Source organism: Saitoella complicata (assembly GCF_001661265.1).
Source record: "Saitoella complicata NRRL Y-17804 unplaced genomic scaffold SAICOscaffold_18, whole genome shotgun sequence".
NCBI classification, from domain to species: Eukaryota; Fungi; Ascomycota; class Saitoellomycetes; order Saitoellales; family Saitoellaceae; genus Saitoella; species Saitoella complicata.
In genome coordinates, this window is record NW_017567009.1 from 292,391 (window position 1) to 307,948 (window position 15,558).

The following is a 15,558-nucleotide window of genomic DNA, read 5'->3' on the forward strand; positions in this document are numbered from 1 at the left end:
TCATTAGAACCAAAGATTATATCTATCAAAGCCATAATGGTTCCTTCACTTCATTCGAAGACCCTGTCAGTTGCGTTGGTACGCCGCCGCGAGCGTCATACGTGCAGCACGTACGTCGGCAGCTCGACAACCGGCATCGACGTCGACGCTCAAGCCTATCGCCACAGCGCACGGATCAACACAAACAAAGGCCGAATACAGTTCAAACAGCTCTGGCAAGGACCAATCCGGACTACAATGCAATTGAAAATCCGGGACTCACCCCGCTCAATCGCATTAACCGACGGCACAACCTCCCTCGTCTTCCGCGCCGCACCAAATACTGGGTCAAGCTCCTCCAGCACGCGATGTATCGTCGGGTTCGGCGACCGTGACCTCTCAGAATTTCGGCCTCTAACCTCGTTACCGGTGTATGGCTGTCTGGGCTTGATCACGGTGGAGGGAGACGTCTTCATTTGCGTAATCACCGGAAGCTCGCAAGTCGCCGAAGTTAAGAAAAACGAAACAGTCCGCCGGGTCCATGCAGTCGAGTTCCACTGTATCAACCGCGCGGATTGGGATACGCGGTTGGTTGATATCAATGGGATGAGGGTCGAGAGTGAGTTGGAGGGGTTGGAGACGACGGCACATACGCCTGATATCGAGCATCCTTGTGGGAAGCTGAAGCATGTGTTGAGTGGTGGGACGTTCTATTTCTCGACGGACTGTGATTTGACGAATCGGTTACAGAGTCGGAGTGAGCTGTTCTCCACCTCGGCAAAGACCTCGGGGTCGGGGTTCGAGCCGGAGGCGTTTGATGATCAGTTTATGTGGAATAAGTACATGATTGGGGAGTTACTCAAGTTCAGGGCGAACTTAAATTCGTCGGAAAAGAGAAGGCTGGATCGGTGTGCGTTTTTGACGACGGCGATTCGAGGTTTCGTGGAGAGTGTTCCTGTACAAGTCGGAATTCGACCTGGCAATCTCACTTTGATCTCTAGATTATCATGTGAACGTGCCGGAACACGGTTCAACTCGCGTGGTATCGATGATCAAGGGCATGTCTCGAACTTCGTCGAGACGGAAACGGTACTCGAGACAGCGGACTGGGTGTTCTCATTCGTTCAGGTGCGAGGGAGTATCCCAACTTTTTGGGAACAAATCGGCTCCCAAATCCTCGGTCAGAAGATTCAGATTACGCGGTCGAAGGAGGCGTCACAACCGGCGTTTGAGAAGCATTTTGGGGCGTTGATCGATAAGTACGGTGCGGTGCATATAGTCAACCTTCTTGGAAGTAGGGGTGATGAACCGCAACTAAGCGAGCGGTACGCACTCGCGGTGGCGGCAAGTGGGGAGATGAATGGCCAGATCAGGAGTACGAATTGGGATTTCCATTACGAGGTCAAGAACGACTTTGCTAATGCGCAACGAATCTGGCATCTTCTCAAACCCGATGCGGATGCATTTGCCTTCTACGTCGAAGACCAGAAAGATGGCTCGCCCATCCTCGAGCAAAACGGTGTGTTCAGAACAAATTGTCTCGACTGTCTCGACCGAACGAACATGATTCAATCCATTATCTGCCGCATGGCGCTCGAGTCATTCCTTTCCTACAGGAATGATATGGCGAATAACCTCCTATGGTCTGGGCATTCACGGTTATGGGCAGACAATGGTGATGCGTTGAGTAAAATCTATGCTGGTACGGGAGCGTTGAAGTCGAGCTTTACGAGGAAAGGAAAGATGAGCTTTGCGGGTGCTTTGTCGGATGCGACGAAATCCGTGTCACGGTTGTACATCAACAACTTCCAGGACAAGGACCGGCAAAACACGATAGACATGCTCCTCGGACGTCTGGTAAATCAACAACCCGTACCACTGTATGACCCAATCAACGACTACGTCCGCGACGAACTCCGAAAACGAAAAGACGAGTACACCTCCACCGGCGAAATCAAAGTTTTCGTCGGGACCTACAACCTCAACGGAAAAATGCCAAACGACAAACTCGAACCATGGCTCTTTCCTCAAGGCCGTGAAGTGAAACACGATATGTACGTCATTGGTTTCCAGGAGATCGTGGAGCTGACGCCTCAGCAAATCATGGCTACGGATCCAGCCAAGAGGATGTTTTGGGAAGCGGAGGTGCAGAGGACGCTGAATCATAAAGCCAAGGACGGGGAGCAGTATGTGTTTTTGAGGAGCGGACAATTGGTTGGTGCGGCGTTGATGATTTTCGTCAAGTCGTCGCTTATCTCTTCGCTGAAGAACGTCGAGGGCGCGATTAAGAAGACGGGGTTGAAGGGTATGAGTGGGAATAAGGGCGCCGTCGCCATTCGAATGGATTTCGAGAATACCCGGTTGTGTTTCGTTACGGCACATCTGGCGGCGGGGCATGCCAACTACGATGAAAGAAATCGTGATTACCACACCATTGCCGATGGCTTGAAGTTCCAGCGGGGGCGAAAGATCAACGATCATGACTCCGTGATCTTCTTCGGTGACTTCAACTACCGAATCTCCTTACCGCTGGAGGAGGTACGGCACCTAATCGACATCGGTGATTACGGCAAACTCTACTCCGAAGACCAACTCAACCGCCAAATGGTAGCCGGCAACGTTTTCTCCTACTACTCCGAAGACCAAATCACATTCCCCCCAACCTACAAATTTGACAACGGCACAGACCACTACGACACCTCCGAGAAACAGCGTATTCCGGCATGGACGGATCGAATTTTGAGGCGCGGGACGAATGTGCGCCAACTCGCTTACGACTCTGCCCCACTGAGATTTTCGGATCATAGGCCTGTTTATGGGGTGCTTGAAATGGGGATTGTTAAGGAGGACGAGACCGTCCGGGACAGACTATACCGCAAGATCTACGACTCGAGGCGGGAGCAAATCGGCGAACCAGCCGCCGGCTCAAGCAAAATGGATATGGAAGACCTCGTCGAACGCATCGATACTCGCACATCTATCCTCCCTCCACCAAGCAGCGAAAAGCATAAGTGGTGGCTCGAGGATAACCAGCCCGCTAAAGTCCCCACACCACAACCACCTTCGGGGGCGAAGGAGTGGACGAGGAATCCGAGGAGACCCGTGAATCCGTTTCAGGTTACGGAGGAGCCGGATTGGGTTAAAGTCGATCGACCGGTCCAACGAGCACCCTCTGCCTCGTCGACAAGGTCAGCAGCGTCTGGGATTTCGGCGACCTCGACGGCTTCGATTGGAGCGCGACGGCCTGTGCCGCCGCCGAAGCCGGGGGGGTTGTCGAGGGCTGCGAGTATGCCCGTCGATGCGGGTGTAAGGAGGTTACCGCCGCCGTTGCCGACGAGAAGAGATAGCACGATGTCTACGGAGTCCGTCGCTCCACCGCAATTGCCGCCGAGACGGGATGTGAATGGGTCGGGTTTACAGCGGAAGGAGAGTATGAGTGAGAAGGTTAAGCCGCCACCTCCACCACCAAGGAAAAACCCGAATCCGGGCGTGATGGACGATAATGATCAAGCTACTGGGAATGGGATGGAGATGAGTGGGTGGACGCCGTTGCAGCCTACGAAGTGATGAAGAAACGCAGGGATATGATACGAATAGGATACCAAGTAGTGCATATCGCATATGAATGAGAATGTCTGAAGGATTGGGTGTTGCATCCAGTTCCATTTTGTATTGTTTTTAACGTTTGTATGGTGGTATATTGCACGGGTTTGTGGCCTCGTCCCTACAGTGTTTTGATATCCACCGACCTCACGTCACCCGTCTCGAGCTGCGGTGGTGGGGTTCAAGATTCGGCCTCTTCTCTCGCACTGGCGCATTGCTTCTCATGCCCATCTCAAGATGCACTCATCTCGCCTCGTCATTACCTCCTTCATACCGACGGCAGCGCAGAAAGATACAGAACTGTACGATATTCGTCAGCGTTTCGCTTTCAAGCGTTAGGCAGCTATGAAAATCGCACCATTGTTTCCTCGGATAAATGCGTCACCATACGAGTTCTTCAATTGACCATTCACGTACTCCTCAGTCTGCTCCAACGCAATGTTCATGTATCCATCCAAACAGGTCAAGACGCCTACCAACCCAAACCGTCAGCATACACTTTAGAGTAAATAGTGAGATTGTCGAGTAAATACCTTGGTAATCGACACCGCTGTTGAGCTTGACGAGGACGCGTTGACCGATGACGCGGTTGAGGAAGGCTTGTGGGCCGCTGTACGGATAGGAGGTCAGCAAACACACCAGTGTGCTAAGACACATCAACAGTACCTTGGCTCGTCGTTCTGACGTTGTTCTTCTGGAAGGTTCTCCATCTGTGTATCGGCCATCGTTGCTACGGGCCAAGCTTAACGTGTGGGGGTTACGGAGATGTACGGCGTGCCTTGCAGGGTGGTGCCTGAAACCGGACGATTCCCGCACTGTACGTCAAGCGACCGGTGCTGCAGCTGTACGCAGAAATACCTACGATCCAAGCATTTAGCCGTGCGTTTCCCTTCCTACCCTTCATGACGTTCCGTTGTTTTCGAACGCCGTTCTTCATCGTCGCAGCGTAACGGTTGTACTTACCATTTTCCTGCCAGATCAACCACCATGGACGGAATGAACCCAGCCGAAGCCCAGCACTTCCAGCGCCTCATGGAAGCAAAACAAATGAAGGACTTCATGTCCCTCTACTCCAACCTCGTTCAGCGCTGTTTCTCGGACTGTATCAATGATTTCACCTCGAAGAGTTTGTCGGAGAAGGAGAGTGGGTGTGTGCAGAAGTGTGCGGATAAGTTTTTGAAGCATAGTGAGAGGGTTGGACAGAGATTTGCTGAGCAGAAGTGAGTACATTTTGCGTCCACAAGGACGGAATGACGAGGAACGAACGCTGACGATGAGGAATAGCGCTGCGTACATGCAGCAGGGAGCTCCTGGATTGCGTTGAAGTGTGTGATGTACGATACTTGATTTGAAGAGGAAGAAAAATGGGAAATGGACTGAAAAACGGGTAACCGGACGCTGGTCGTTGCAGGGTATCTTCTTGGTCATATATTGGACGAGGAGCATCATATTTGCATGAATTCGTCGAGATTTAGCGGTGCAGCGGTGTATCATATTAACCTGCATGTCATTTTATCACATCATCCTCGATCATCCTCCAGCTGGTTCATACGAATTGTACAGACGTACCATTGATTTTCACGTTTCCTAACCCCGTCACTGCTCCTGGAACATTGACGTTGCTATGGCTGCATGGTTGTTAAGCTCCCCTGCGTACCCCGTAAATACGGAAGACATGGGTACACCGCCAAATGAGCATACAGCCCTGGGAGGGTCAGTGCACCCTAGATGACCCAAGGACCTTCTCTTCGTTGACCCAAGAATCCGCACATTCTCTACACCACCCTGGAGCCCACCTGAGGTCCAGCATACACCCTCTCGTCCTTCCTTCTACCCTGCTGTAAGGGAGCAGTTTATCGACATGGTGAGCCATTGCAGAACGAGTCAGTGTATGTACGATTCTGACCCCTGAACTCACAGAGTAACGGCCGCACCAAATCCAACGGGCATCTTGTGTATCCCTCTACCAGTACGACGAGTAGTGGTGGCTCTGGTGGTGGGATGCAGAGTACGGTTGACCCAGAGGAGATATACACGCGTGAAGAGAAGATTGGGAGTGGGTCGTTCGGAAACGTCTACAAAGGGTATGTATGTATCGAGCGGTCCGCAGTAGGGAAAGCTCACATATCCTGCATACAGTTTCGATAACCGCTCCCGTCGTCCTGTCGCTATCAAGGTTATCGACTTGGAGACCGCGGAGGATGAGGTTGATGATATCATGCTCGAAATCTCAATCTTATCGCAGATGAATAGCCCGTGGGTGACGAAATACTATGGCTCCTACCTCAAAGGTACTAAGTTGTGGATCGTGATGGAATATTGTTCGGGTGGGAGTTGTTCCGATTTGATGAAAGCCGGCGTACCAAGCGAAGAACACATCGCCATCATCATCCGCGAAATACTCCTCGGTCTCGTCTACCTCCATGCAGAAAACAAACTCCACCGCGATATCAAAGCCGCAAACATCCTTCTCACCTCACAAGGGCACGTTAAACTCGCAGACTTTGGCGTCTCGGGTCAGCTTACCGCCACCATGACCAAGAAAAACACGTTTGTGGGTACGCCGTTTTGGATGGCGCCGGAGGTGATTAAGCAGTCCGGGTACGATCACAAAGCGGATATATGGTCTCTTGGGATTACGGCGATCGAGTTGGCAAAGGGGGAGCCGCCGAATGCGGAGTTGCATCCTATGAAAGTCCTCTTTATCATTCCGAAGAATCCCCCGCCTGTGCTTGAAGGACCACAATTCAGTCGCGCGTTTAAGGACTTTGTTGGTGAATGCCTTAAACGGGACCCTAAACAGCGACCGTCGGCGAAGGAGCTACTCAAACACCGTTTTGTCCGCATGGCTAAGAAAACATCGTACTTGACGGAATTGATCCTGAAATATCAACGCTGGGTTGCAGAGGGCGGGGAAGAGGATGTCAGTGAGGACTCGGAAGACGAGCATTGTCGGAACGATACCATGAAGTCCACACTTTGGGATTTCGGGACTGTCAGACCTGGTGGTACATTGAGGTCGAGTCCGGGGTTCCATCCCGACCGCGACATCCCGAGGGATTCTGGACATGAGGGGAGTGGGAGTGAGTTTGGTAATGAATTCGAGACGATCCGCCGAGTTGCGCCGCCGGTTCATTTGGCGGATCCTGAGAAGACGCATGATTTCGACTTTGGGGGTTTACAGATTGATGACGTCAATACGCCCCGGCAGGTGAGTTATGGGTCACAGTTTTCTTCGTCTTCGGCGGGGGAGAGTCGGTCGTCGGGGTCGTATCAGACGCCGCGGGAGTCGAATACGACATACTCCGGCACCGTCCGTCTCGCCAACGCCCCCACTTCCTCCAATCTTTCTACCCACTACGGCCATGCAGTTGACCGCTCCTCCATCTCCACCACTAGCACCTCTTCCGGTATGAGCGTCAACGCCCTCGACGGAGTCTTGTTACCGGCGTTGAACGAAGTATATGCGAAAGCGAACTCGGAGGCGGCGAGGAGGGCATTGATTAAGTTGAGGCAGTGTTTGAGTGATGTGGAGAACACTGCACCCGGGGTTCTGGAGGAGGTTGTCGGGGAGGTGTTCAGGTTGGGGGGGTTGTGAGATGTGGGGAGTTGCAGGAGATTGTAGGAAGTTTGTGGAGGGAATGATGAACTTTGCACGGTGCTAATTATCGGGGACTTTGCGACATTTCGGCGTATGTGTTTGCTAGATTTTGTGCTTTCTTTGAGTTGGAGTTGAATGTACCCTTGATCATATCTATCCGAGATTTGAACGACCCGTCTTTATCGCGGGCGCAGTTCGACGACGGCTCGCCGCACATACTGCCACTCACCAAGGCAGTTGCCAGTAACCTTCTACAGAATTCGGTAGCATTTGCCTAACGACTGATAACGGGTACCAGGAGGGGTAGCTGCAGCTCCTGTCTCGTAAAACATGTTGGGCCTTCATATCACCCTCGTCATCTATCCATGTCATCTACGGTGCAAAGCAAAGCTCGTCATCCCCTGTGGCTCGTTTCTCCTGTCCAAAAATGACTCTGAGAATGAAGACCTCAACCGTTGTCAAGTTCCTCATGCTTCTCGCATTTCCAATTGTATTGGCTGTATAATCCGGCCCCCCTTTCTCACGCTTCCTCGCTCACCATGTCACGCAGGCTATGGCCGTCACAGGTACCATGATACTTGGGTTTCTCTGCAATACCAATTAGACAAGGCGATTACGAATTACTACTCGAGCTGCCTTGACACAGTTAGCGTTCATTACGTTATAATTGCCTGCAGCCTAGCGCGGTTGCCGTGGCTGGTGGTGTGGCTAGCCCTCACTCTTGACCCAGGACTGTCAAGCTGGGCCAAGCACGAGCAGCAAACCCATACGTCTCCCACCTTATACTCACCTGCTCTCAACTCAGTTCCAATGATGCACCATCACTTCACTACCCTTCCTTGGGACGAGGTCCACGGATGCATAGCCTCGATAGCTCGGGAATCTATTTGATTGTCCATCCCGTGAGAATCAAGACGTGTAACTATGCCGCATTCAAGGTAAGGAACGTTTGTATCCAGGGAGCCAACCGTAACATACCCCGTCCCATGCATACCCATCACGAGGCTCATCCTGCCTCTCGCATTCATGCCGTCTCCACCTCACACCTCCCCTCCTCACCCATCATGCCGCAGCACAATCCAAACAAGCACAGCCCACGCCGCAGCCAGCGCACCCAGCACCTGCCACTTCGCACTCTTCACCTGCAACAACGACTCATGCATCTCCCGACCCCGTACGAACCCCATCAAGAAACGGAGGAGGAGGTAGAATAGGATGAGGATGAATGGAATAGAGGGTAGGATGTAGGTGAAGAAGACGTTGAAGAAGGAGAGGGGGAGGGATATGGTTTCTTGTGTGGTTAGGGTGCTGTTTGGGACGGAGGCTGCGAAGGTGATGTTGGAGGATATGGAGGAATTGTGCGGGGTTGCGAATGCCGAGACGGGGGTTAAATGCTATAAAACGCGAACGATCAGCATACGCTCGTACACTCATGAGTCATAAGCAAGTTCTTGGTACATAATAGGAGAAGAGAAAAGCCAGACCAAGGAAACCCTGACCGCGGATCGAATACCGCATCAGCCGCCCGAGGACGAGGCGGCTAGGCCCCTCCTTGAAGAGATTGATATATAATAGATAGTGATAAGGAACGAAGCGAGCAGAATAGAACAGAGATGGTGATACTGGACAAAGGGGGATTGTGGTCGGTGGTTGCGGTGCGAAGCGGATCTTACGTAGCTAGGGACCTACATAGCACCCTCACAGCTGGGTACCGTACGCGGGGACGTCACGTCCAAGCATGCAGGGCGAGAAATAAGGTTTAGACCGTGCACCAAGATCCTCTCTCCAGTACATTTAGCAATGTATCGTATGCATTGGGTACCCTGATATTGATATCATATGCTGATCTATGCTCGTCGAAATCATTGCCTATTCCCACACTCTTTTCTTTCTTCCCTCTCATATGCATATACGCCGGGTATAACATCGTCCAACACCGGTGTACTCCATCAAAGTCACACACAACTCCTTAAAGCACAAACTTCCTCCTATCAACATCCGCATCTGCTCTCCACTCCCACTCAACCTCCTTCCCTTCCTCAACCTCCTCAATCCTCGTCCGTCTCCCCGGAACACCCCTCGTAACCCTCCTCAACTTCAACGTAAACCTCGGTCCGAGCTCCTGCAGCCTAACCTTCTCCACGTCGCGAAACACGTATCGATGTCGTCTAAAGAACAAGAAATCGCGTTGGTTGTGGACGGTGACGACTTGACGGCCCTCGAGTTGGGGAACGGGGGGGAAGAGGGATTGGAGGTGTCGGCCGAGGGTGCGGCCGAGGGAGGTGGAGAAGTTGTTGAGGATTAGTTCGGGGGAGTGGGATGTTGCGCGTCCGTGGTTATGAATTTTTCGGGTGAGGACGATGGAGGAGACGGTGAAGTGCATTGTGGGTCCAGCTGGGAGGTGAACCAACGTAACCGCATTCGGCTTTTTCTGGTCTTCGTTGACGAGGAGGAGGTCGGTATATCCACGGTTCGAAGCAAATTTGCAGATTTGGTCCAGTTCGAATTTGTTACCGCGTTTGACGTATTCTGCGTTTGGGAACACGTCGATGAGCTCTCCTGCGAAATCGTAGGTCGCGACGGTTGGGTTCTTGGATGTTGTGATTAACATTTTGGGCGGGATCTTGTTCGCAAAGTACTCGGCGAATGGGTCGTTCTCCGCGTCGGCAAGTAACTCCTCATCCTCCTCATCACCCTTCTGCATCAACGTCTCATCAAAGACACGTTTTGACTCGATTGTCAGTGGAACGTTCTCTGCCAAACGTTTTGCGCGCTTCTCTGGGTCATCGCGTTCATCGCGTTCGAATTCTTTGCGGCGTTCGAGCTTTGTCTTTGCTTTTAGGCGTTTCTCGTCTTTGTAGAGTTTTTCGCGAGCGATCTTGTTGTGTACTGAGGAGGAGTGGGGAGGCATGTTGGTGGAGGTGAGAGCGTAGGGGAAGCGTAGGGGAAGGGTAGGGTCCGTTGAACTTGGACTCGTCGGGGAAGTTTTTTTTGGTGTAGTGGTCCCGTATCGTCGCAACTTTTCTTCGACCCCACAATCGCTTTCAGGCACAGGGCAGCACCCCCCCCTCCCTCCCCGTCGGAAAGCGGAGACTCGACTCGGGTGTGCCTGGGGGACCTCCCGTATGATAAACCGGCAATCCTCCTCGTTTGTACAACTCAACTCGACGCCGAAACAATGACACTCCCAAAGATCGAGATCAATTGCGATATGGGCGAGGGCTTCGGCCGCTGGAAAATGGTATGCTTTCCCTCGATCTCCCTCCTTCCTTCCCCTCCTCATTCTGATCCTAACGACGCTATCTACAGGGTCCAGACGAAGATCTCATGCCCCTCATCGACCGCGCAAACATCGCCTGCGGCTTCCACGCCGGCGACCCCACAATCATGCTCCGCACAATCCGCCTCGCACGAACCCACTCCGTCCTCTGCGGCGCCCACCCCGGCCTCCAAGACCTCCTCGGTTTCGGCCGTCGCAAGATGGAGATCGACCCACACGACATGTATTGCATGATCCTCTACCAAGTCGGTGCGCTCAAGGCGATGCTGGAGGCGGAGGGGATGGGATTGAGTCATATCAAACCACACGGGGAATTGTATTTCTACATGCAGAGGGATGAGGGGATCATGCGTGCTGTACTCAAAGCCGCCAAGACTTTCGGTGTACCGGTGTTGGGAGCGAAAGGGAAGCGTCAGGCGGAGATTTGTGCGGAGATTGGGGTAGAGTTTATCGAGGAGCTTTATGTCGATATTGATTGGGATAAGCAGCATAACTTGGTTCCGGTTGCGAAGAGTCATCCTGCGACGCCGGAGGGGATCAAGAAGAAGGTTACGATGTGCGCGGAGACTGGGAAGACGATTGATATCGATGGTGATGATTTGGATATGGGATTCAAGGAGAAGCCTTTTACGATTTGCCTGCACTCGGATATGCCCACTGCGCTGCAGAATGTGAAGGCGGCGAGACAGGCGGTGGATGCCGCGAACGCCAAGCTATACCCAGGCAACTGATGGGATCGGGCGTTAGTTATACCGTATATATCAAACGATGTCTGAAATACCAGTACTTGCATTCCTATGCTGCTCTAACGAGACTCCTCACGTTACACCTCAACCTCCTCCCCTCCCTCCTCCACCACAACCCTCTTCTTTCTGCTCTTCTTCTTCTCCCCCTCCCCACCTTCCACACCCTCCCCCACCTTCCCCTTTCCGGTCTTCCCCTTCTTCTTCCCCTTCTTCCGCGTAACCTCAACAACATCCGGCACAACCGCCACAACAGTCGGCTGCGCCGCCGCCGCCGCAGCCATCGCCCTCTCCTTCGCAACCCGTCTCCGTTCCGCACGTTCGCGTTCGAGACGGAGTCGTTCTGCTTCGATTTCTTCTTCGTCTTCTTTTGCAAAGTCGAGGGATTTTAGACGGGAGGTGTCGAATGCGAACAGGCTTTTCTGGGCTTGTGTGGTGGGGCGCGAAGAACGAGTGGAGGTTGAGGGTGTGGATGCGTGTTCGGGTTCGTATCCCTCTGGCATTTCCTCCTCCACCATCTGCACCTCCTGCCGCTCCGGACTCTGATGCCCCCTCTTCTTCCTCCTCACCTTCTTCTCCTTCTTCCCCTCGTGCTCCACATCCTCCAAACTCAACTCCACAATCGGAATCGAGTCAACATCAAAATACTCCCCCCTCGCCTGATCACTCAACAACCCCGTATTCGCGGCAGCTGCAGTCGGGATATAGAATGGATCATCCTTTAACCTCTCCCTCCTCTCCGCCGCACGCCGCTCCCGTTCCTCTTTAGTGATCCCTTCATCTTCGTGGGGTGAACCCTTGTCGACGACGACGGCTGCGGAACGTGGGTCTTCGTAGTACGACTCCTCGTCATCATCGTCTTGCACCAGTTCAGGGGGTTCGAGGGACCATGCCTCACCAATCCAGCCATCCAAATCCAACTCCTGCGGGACGGGGACGCGACTCTGTGCAGTCTGCGCGACGGGATTGAGTTCATACCCACCAAACAACCCCACCAACACCTCACCCACAAACCTCGGCAGACCCTCTCCCCCACCCTCCTCCTTCTCACCATCACTAACAGCCGCAAACGCATCCGTCCCCTCATCCCTCTCAAGACTGTCGTACCCAGATTTGCGAGCGGGCGCATTATGCACATGCTCCAACGCAACCCTCAACAACGCACACCCCTCCACACTCCTCCCCTGGACCTCAACATCCCCACTCCTCACATACCCCTCAACCGCCCCCAACACCTTCGCAGTCCACAACTCCACCTCGCTCTTCCATGCTGGGTTCCATTCGCGTGGGGTCGAGACGTAGCGTGTGTAGATTTTGAGAATGGAGGTGATGAACACTGCTTGTTGCAGTGCGGGGAGTGCGTGTGGGGCGGGAGAGAGGAGGGTGTCCAAGACATCGAGTGCGCGGTTTTGTTCGAGGAGGTAGGGGGAATACTCACCGCACACCCATGCCGCGGCACCCAACACCTCCGGCCCGACTCCGTCTCCGTCCCGATATTGTCCACGATCCGCGACGAGTGCAGACATCCCCTCCACCGCAACGCCCCTCACATTCCTAACCCGAACACACACATTCCGCATCTCAGCACCCAACAAACCCCCGACGTCGACTTTTGCAATCTTCGCTAAATCAATCAAGACGGCGACATACCACTCGAAATTCCCTACATTCTCATACCCATTCCTCATACACATCTCCAGTACCCTCTCCACAACTTCTACCCAATAATGCATTGGTAGGGGAGTGGAGTACGTGGGGAGGAGTTGTAACATGAGGCGTTTGACGATGTCGGGGAGGGTACGGAGGGATGCCATCCCCGAGACTAATTCGAGGGCGCGGAGACGGATGGAGATGTCGCTGTCATCGACGCAGCCAAGGATTACGTCTGTGTGTTCTGCGACGAGGGCTGGGTATAGAGTCGTCATTTTTGACATTGCATATAGCGCGAGGTACTTCACTGTGGGTGTCAACACCATTCGTTAGCTGGCTTTGCGGGGAGACGGAGTGGGGGCGAAGGGGGGTTAATCGTACAGTTCTGATCACCATCCTCGAAAAATGTCCGGAGTTTACTGGTACACAGTTCCGCCAACTCATCCGCCGCTTCATCCCTCGCATCCAGCATCCCCCCCACAATCGCGGTATGTATACACTCATACAACAAACTCATCGCCGGAGTAGTTTTGATCAAAGTCGTTAGTGGTCCGTAGAGTTTCTTGATGAGGCGGGGCTCGAGGGGCATCAGGCTCGCAAACTATGCACAACCTCCAATTAGTAACTCCACTTAACAAGGAGAGCGGGAGGAGGGGGATACGTACGAGTTTGACAATCTTAATCAACATCCAATTATTCTCACTCCCCCTCAAAAGCCCATACATAACCGGCGCACAATCCAACCACTCCCTCCGTCCGCCCTCCCCACTCTTCTGCGCAAGCTCACAAACGACCTGAACAGCCGCGCCCACCACACTCCCATCCTCATCCTCCAATCGTTCTTTGATGCGTGGCCATGCTGTGCGGAGGTATGAGGAGGTGGAGGAGGAGAGGATGAGGCGGTAGAGAGCTAGGAGAGCGCGTTTTCGGATTTGAGGGCGGGAGTGGGAGAGGAGGGAGAGGAGGTCGGGGAAGAGGTCGGTTGACAGGGAGGAGGAGGAGAGGTGGGAGAGTGCGTTTATGGCTAGGGAGACTTCCATTGGGTTGGATGAGCTCAGGTCCTGTGGTGGTCGCAGTCAGTCCTGTGCACGTGTAAAGGGGAGAAGTTGTGAAGGAGAAGGGTGAGGTAGGAATACTTTTTTGATGAGGTTGGTTGTGAGCATCAACACATCCGTCCCCTCCCTAAAAACCTCCACGGCACCCAAATACCCAACCCTCTTCTCCTTATACCTCGTACTACTCATCACCTCCACAATCGCAAACGAGCTCCACCCGACATCATACCCCAACATCTGCAGATACACCAACTTCAACACTGCTTCGGTTTTGGTGGAAAGGGATGTTGAGCGGGTTTCTGTGCGGGCTTCGGAGAGGGAGCGGAGGATGTAGGGGTGGTGGTTTGGGGTGTGGGAGCGGATGCCGCGAATGAGGTCGTAGAGGGATCTGGGAGGGGGGAGGGGTTAGCGATGCTGTTGGGGGGCAGAGTTTGGGAGGGACTTGCTTTTCGAAAACCATTGTGACAGATCGACTACAAGGTGTAGCGATTGCGCAATGGATTGGACTTGGTGTTGAACTTGGCGGTGAGTTTGGGTCGAGGCAGGTATAGGTATGCAGCCCCTGCATCGGCAACGCGTGCTGTGGTCATTGCGCAGACCGGTTCGCGTTCACCGAAAAGCAGATGTTCAATAGTGAGCTGCAATGTTCGGGGTAAAGGATGCTCTTCCTGTAATACTTCCAATTTCTTCTTGAGGCCGATAAGTTGCATGTTCGAGGGTGCTCGGAGCGCCAGCGTTTAGGCGTGGGAATATCGCTGTTGCGGGTTACTTTCTTGCTTCAACGCGCCTCTATTATATATCGTTGAACCCTTGGGAGCAAATGTCCGTTCTGTACTTGGGCATGCTCATCGCGGAAATGAAGTGCCGTTAAGGCCCTGGTTTCGATACGCATTTACAATTGCAAACATCAGCTGGCGTGACCAATCTCCCTCAAATCTAATTCCAACCTGGATACGGCCTCTAGTCCGACTTGGTATATGTCTGAGGTATTATCGCCATCATGAGCTCGATAACTCACATCCATGACATATCGTGCCGGGTTATTACCAACGACCGGTCAACGTTTCACATGCTCTTCAACACCTAGAACCATTCGCTTAAAAGAAAACTCTCAGAGTTCTACATCGTCCTATAGCTACACGTAGCTACCCAACCCCAAAACCTTAACTTGCGGGGACTCCCGACACAGGGCCCTACTATACTCCCACGGTACCGCCCCGCACGCGCTCTCATTCAGACGCGCACACGTCACGTAACCGGTCAAGTTTCAGCCATCGTCGTACCATGAACCTAGGCATCTCGGAATTTCTGAAGATGCCCATGTACATACAGCGGTACCGATGCATGTGACAGGGTCACGTAACCTCGGTTTCGGCACCTCAAGATTAAACGTTATTTCCAAGTACAGGGACGACCGTTACGATTCCGTCATGCCAACACCCGTTAACGTTGTCGCCAAGAGTGTAGCTATAGAGCAAACAGGACTCGTACCTTGGATCTGGAGGTCAGTCGATCCGGACCCGAAGAGGGTTGGATCAAGTGACGTGATTTCTTCAACAATCGAGCTCCCTCGCCTTCGGTCACAACCACGATCTCAACATAGAGTCACCTCATTCCCGATCGCGCCGTCTTCCTCCCCTCTTCCAA

General features: G+C 53.1%; 2 protein-coding genes across 2 annotated transcripts; one reads left to right on the plus strand and one right to left on the minus strand.

Annotated features, from left to right (window-relative positions):
* The first annotated feature begins 151 nt into the window (after positions 1–151).
* Positions 152–11,565, plus strand: SAICODRAFT_66767 (synaptojanin-2). The gene is made up of 3 exons (XM_019170263.1): positions 152–3,265; positions 10,976–11,011; positions 11,248–11,565. The coding sequence occupies exons 1-3, from the start codon at positions 238–240 to the stop codon at positions 11,427–11,429; spliced, it is 3,246 nt and encodes a 1,081-aa protein (XP_019022918.1). The 5' UTR covers positions 152–237; the 3' UTR covers positions 11,430–11,565.
* Positions 11,203–14,421, minus strand: SAICODRAFT_20465 (Adaptor protein complex AP-3 delta subunit). The gene is made up of 5 exons (XM_019166265.1): positions 14,358–14,421; positions 13,993–14,299; positions 13,522–13,917; positions 13,238–13,457; positions 11,203–13,163 (listed from the first exon to the last, which is right to left on the minus strand). Exons 1-5 carry the CDS (start codon positions 14,369–14,371, stop codon positions 11,287–11,289), a joined length of 2,814 nt encoding a protein of 937 aa, XP_019022919.1. The 5' UTR covers positions 14,372–14,421; the 3' UTR covers positions 11,203–11,286.
* Positions 14,422–15,558: the final 1,137 nt, after the last annotated feature.

What these genes read in the sequence shown, in the direction of transcription:
- SAICODRAFT_66767 (XM_019170263.1), top strand. Translation starts at nt 238, where the DNA reads ATGCAATTGAAAATCCGGGACTCACCCCGCTCAATCGCATTAACCGAC. An exon ending in GGGGTTGTCGAGGGCTGCGA is followed by an intron (nt 3,266 to 10,975) that starts GTATGCCCGTCG and finishes CCGGTTGCGAAG; the next exon opens with AGTCATCCTGCGACGCCGGA. An exon ending in CGGAGGGGATCAAGAAGAAG is followed by an intron (nt 11,012 to 11,247) that starts GTTACGATGTGC and finishes CTGAAATACCAG; the next exon opens with TACTTGCATTCCTATGCTGC.
- SAICODRAFT_20465 (XM_019166265.1), bottom strand. An exon ending in CAACCAACCTCATCAAAAAA is followed by an intron (nt 13,918 to 13,992) that starts GTATTCCTACCT and finishes CGACCACCACAG; the next exon opens with GACCTGAGCTCATCCAACCC. An exon ending in TGATTAAGATTGTCAAACTC is followed by an intron (nt 13,458 to 13,521) that starts GTACGTATCCCC and finishes GGTTGTGCATAG; the next exon opens with TTTGCGAGCCTGATGCCCCT.